The following is a 2,258-nucleotide window of genomic DNA, read 5'->3' as shown; positions in this document are numbered from 1 at the left end:
GCGCGGGGCAGGGCGGGCGCAAGCGGCTCGCAGGGGGCGATGGGCGCGCGGCGGCGCGGCGCGGCGGAGGCGGCGCCGGCGATGGGGGCGAGAGCAGCAGCAGCGGAGGGGATTTCCAGCCGCGGCGGCGCCAGAAGCGCGCGGCTGTCAAGCAGCCCGCAGCGGCGCAGACGCCGCCGGCGGCCGGCCCGCGCCCCAACCCCTGGGCTGCGCGCCTGCTCGCCTCCGCGGACGGCGGCGCCCCCGGCACGCCGGCCGGCGCGTCGCCGGCGCCGGCGCCTGGGACGCAGCAGGACGCGCAGGCGCCGGGGACGCAGCAGCAGGCGCGGCGAGCCAGATCAGTCATTCTCTTTGACGAGGCGGACGTCCTACTCAGCCATGACCGCGGCTTCCTGTCTGCTCTGCTTCCGCTCGTCCGCGCGGCCCGCTGCCCCGTCCTGCTGTGCCTGTCGTCCCCCGCGCCGCCGCCCGCGCTGGACGGGCTGGCGCTGCGGCGCGTGGAGCTTCGGGCGCCGGGCGCGGGGGAGCTGCTGCGGCTGCTGGCGCTGGTGTGTGCGGCGGAGGGGGCGGGCGGCGGCGTCTGCCTGCAGATGCTGCGGGGCATCGTGCAGGAACAGGTGGGGCGTGCTGTTTGGGGCCGGTCTTACACATTCCTTCCGTCCAAGTTCTTAACCCTTAGTGTCACGTCTGAGCGGAAAGGGGGGCCTGCCGCACCCTTTTGATGGGGCGATCTCGCCCTGTCTTTTAATGGCGCCGCTCATGCTTGCGGTGCCAGTCGGGGGCCGTTGCTGCGCAAAGGCCAAGCCCCTGCAATTCTACACTCGCATGTTCACTGGCTGCCGACAATGTTTTTCTTCCTGAGCAACACGCCTATCGTGCCCCTCCCACTCCCAGGGCCCGGATGTCAGGGCCTGCCTCACTGCCGCGCAGTTCTGGTGCAGCTCGACGCTCCAACAGCAGCCGTCCCAGCATATACGGCAGGAGCAGCCGCAGCCACAGCAGCAGCAGCAGCAGCAGCAGCAGCAGCCGGTTCGTGGCGCCCGCTGCGCCATGGCGCCCTGGCGCTGGCACGAGCCTGGGGACCAGATGTGGCGGCTGGCCTGCCTGGCCCATGGCGCGCTGGCTGCGGCGGCGCCCGCGCTGACCCTACCCCTCTGCGAGCAGCAGCGGCAGCAGCAGCAGCAGCAGCAGCAGCAGCAGCAGCAGCAGCAGCAGCAGCAGCAGGAGCCAGGCAAAGCCACCAAGGAGGCTGAGCAGCGCCGCGCCGCGGCCGCGGCAGAGCGGCGGCGCCTTCATGGGGAGGCCCACACCGCGCGCCTGGCGCGAGAGGCGCTGCGTCTGGAGCTCGCGCGCACGCAGGCGCTGCGGCGTGCGGCGGCCGCCAAGGCGCGGCAGCGGGCGGCTGCTTTCTGCTTGGATGATCCCGGGGATGGCGGTGGTGGCGGCGGCGGCTTGACCGAGGAGATTTGGATGCCTGGGGATGACGGCGACAACGAGGGAGGGGTCGGGGATCGTGAAGGCAGCACCCCCGCCGCGGCCACGGCGCGCTGCGGCAGTGGCGGCGGCCGCGGCGCCAGGCGCGGCCGGGGCGGCAAGGCGAAGGCCGGCGGCGCGGCGGGCCGCGTGGCGGCCCTCGCGGCCATCGCGGCGGCGGCAAACAGGCGCGCGGCGGCGGTGGAGGCGGCGGCGGCGGAGTCGTCGGATGAGCCCGCAGCGTCTGAGGAGCCGGCGGCCTCCGCTGACGCGACTTCGGCCGACCCTGAGCAAGAGCTGTCCAGCCCTGCGCCTGTTGGCGCACTCGAGCAAGGACAGCCGCAGGCGCCCGGCGCGCCGCCAGAGGGAGGAGCGGCGTTGGCGGCGGCAGCAGGGTCGCCCGATGCGGACGAGGCGGGGCCTGCTGATGCGGCGAGAGCAGCAGCATCGCTCGAAGCCGCTGCAGCAGCACCGGAGGGCCCGCATGCCGGCGCCGGGCCCGGCAGCAGCAGCCCCCGAGCGACGGAGGCGCTGCCAGCCGCCGCCGCAGGCACGTCAGCGGCGGCAGAGGGCGCATCGCAGGACCCGTCTTTGCTTCCTGAGGTGCCCGCCCCCGCGCCGCTCGCGCACGCGGGCTGCGCGGCCGCGGCGGCCGCCGACCCTGCCGCCCGCGCGCTCGCGGCGCTCGCGGCCGCGGCGCGCGCCCTGTCGGACTCTGACCTGCTGATGGCGCCGCGCGACGCCGCTGCGGCGGCCTCCGGCCCCTGCGCCCGCGCGCACCACGC

The 2,258-nt window shown here is 75.6% G+C and overlaps 1 protein-coding gene across 1 annotated transcript in view; it reads left to right on the top strand.

Moving 5' to 3' along the window:
* Window positions 1-2,258, top strand: part of MNEG_11704 (hypothetical protein) — a gene marked incomplete at both ends in the record, with an annotated part of 5,609 nt that overhangs the window by 2,223 nt on the left and 1,128 nt on the right. The window contains 2 exons of the mRNA XM_014039825.1: window positions 12-617; window positions 895-2,180. Of these exons, the coding sequence (XP_013895279.1) occupies window positions 12-617; window positions 895-2,180 (1,892 nt within the window). The remainder of the gene's footprint in view (window positions 1-11; window positions 618-894; window positions 2,181-2,258) is intronic.

The sequence above is a fragment of the Monoraphidium neglectum genome, assembly GCF_000611645.1.
Source record: "Monoraphidium neglectum strain SAG 48.87 unplaced genomic scaffold scaffold02870, whole genome shotgun sequence".
NCBI classification, from domain to species: Eukaryota; Viridiplantae; Chlorophyta; class Chlorophyceae; order Sphaeropleales; family Selenastraceae; genus Monoraphidium; species Monoraphidium neglectum.
This window is presented reverse-complemented; position numbering and strand designations above follow the sequence as displayed.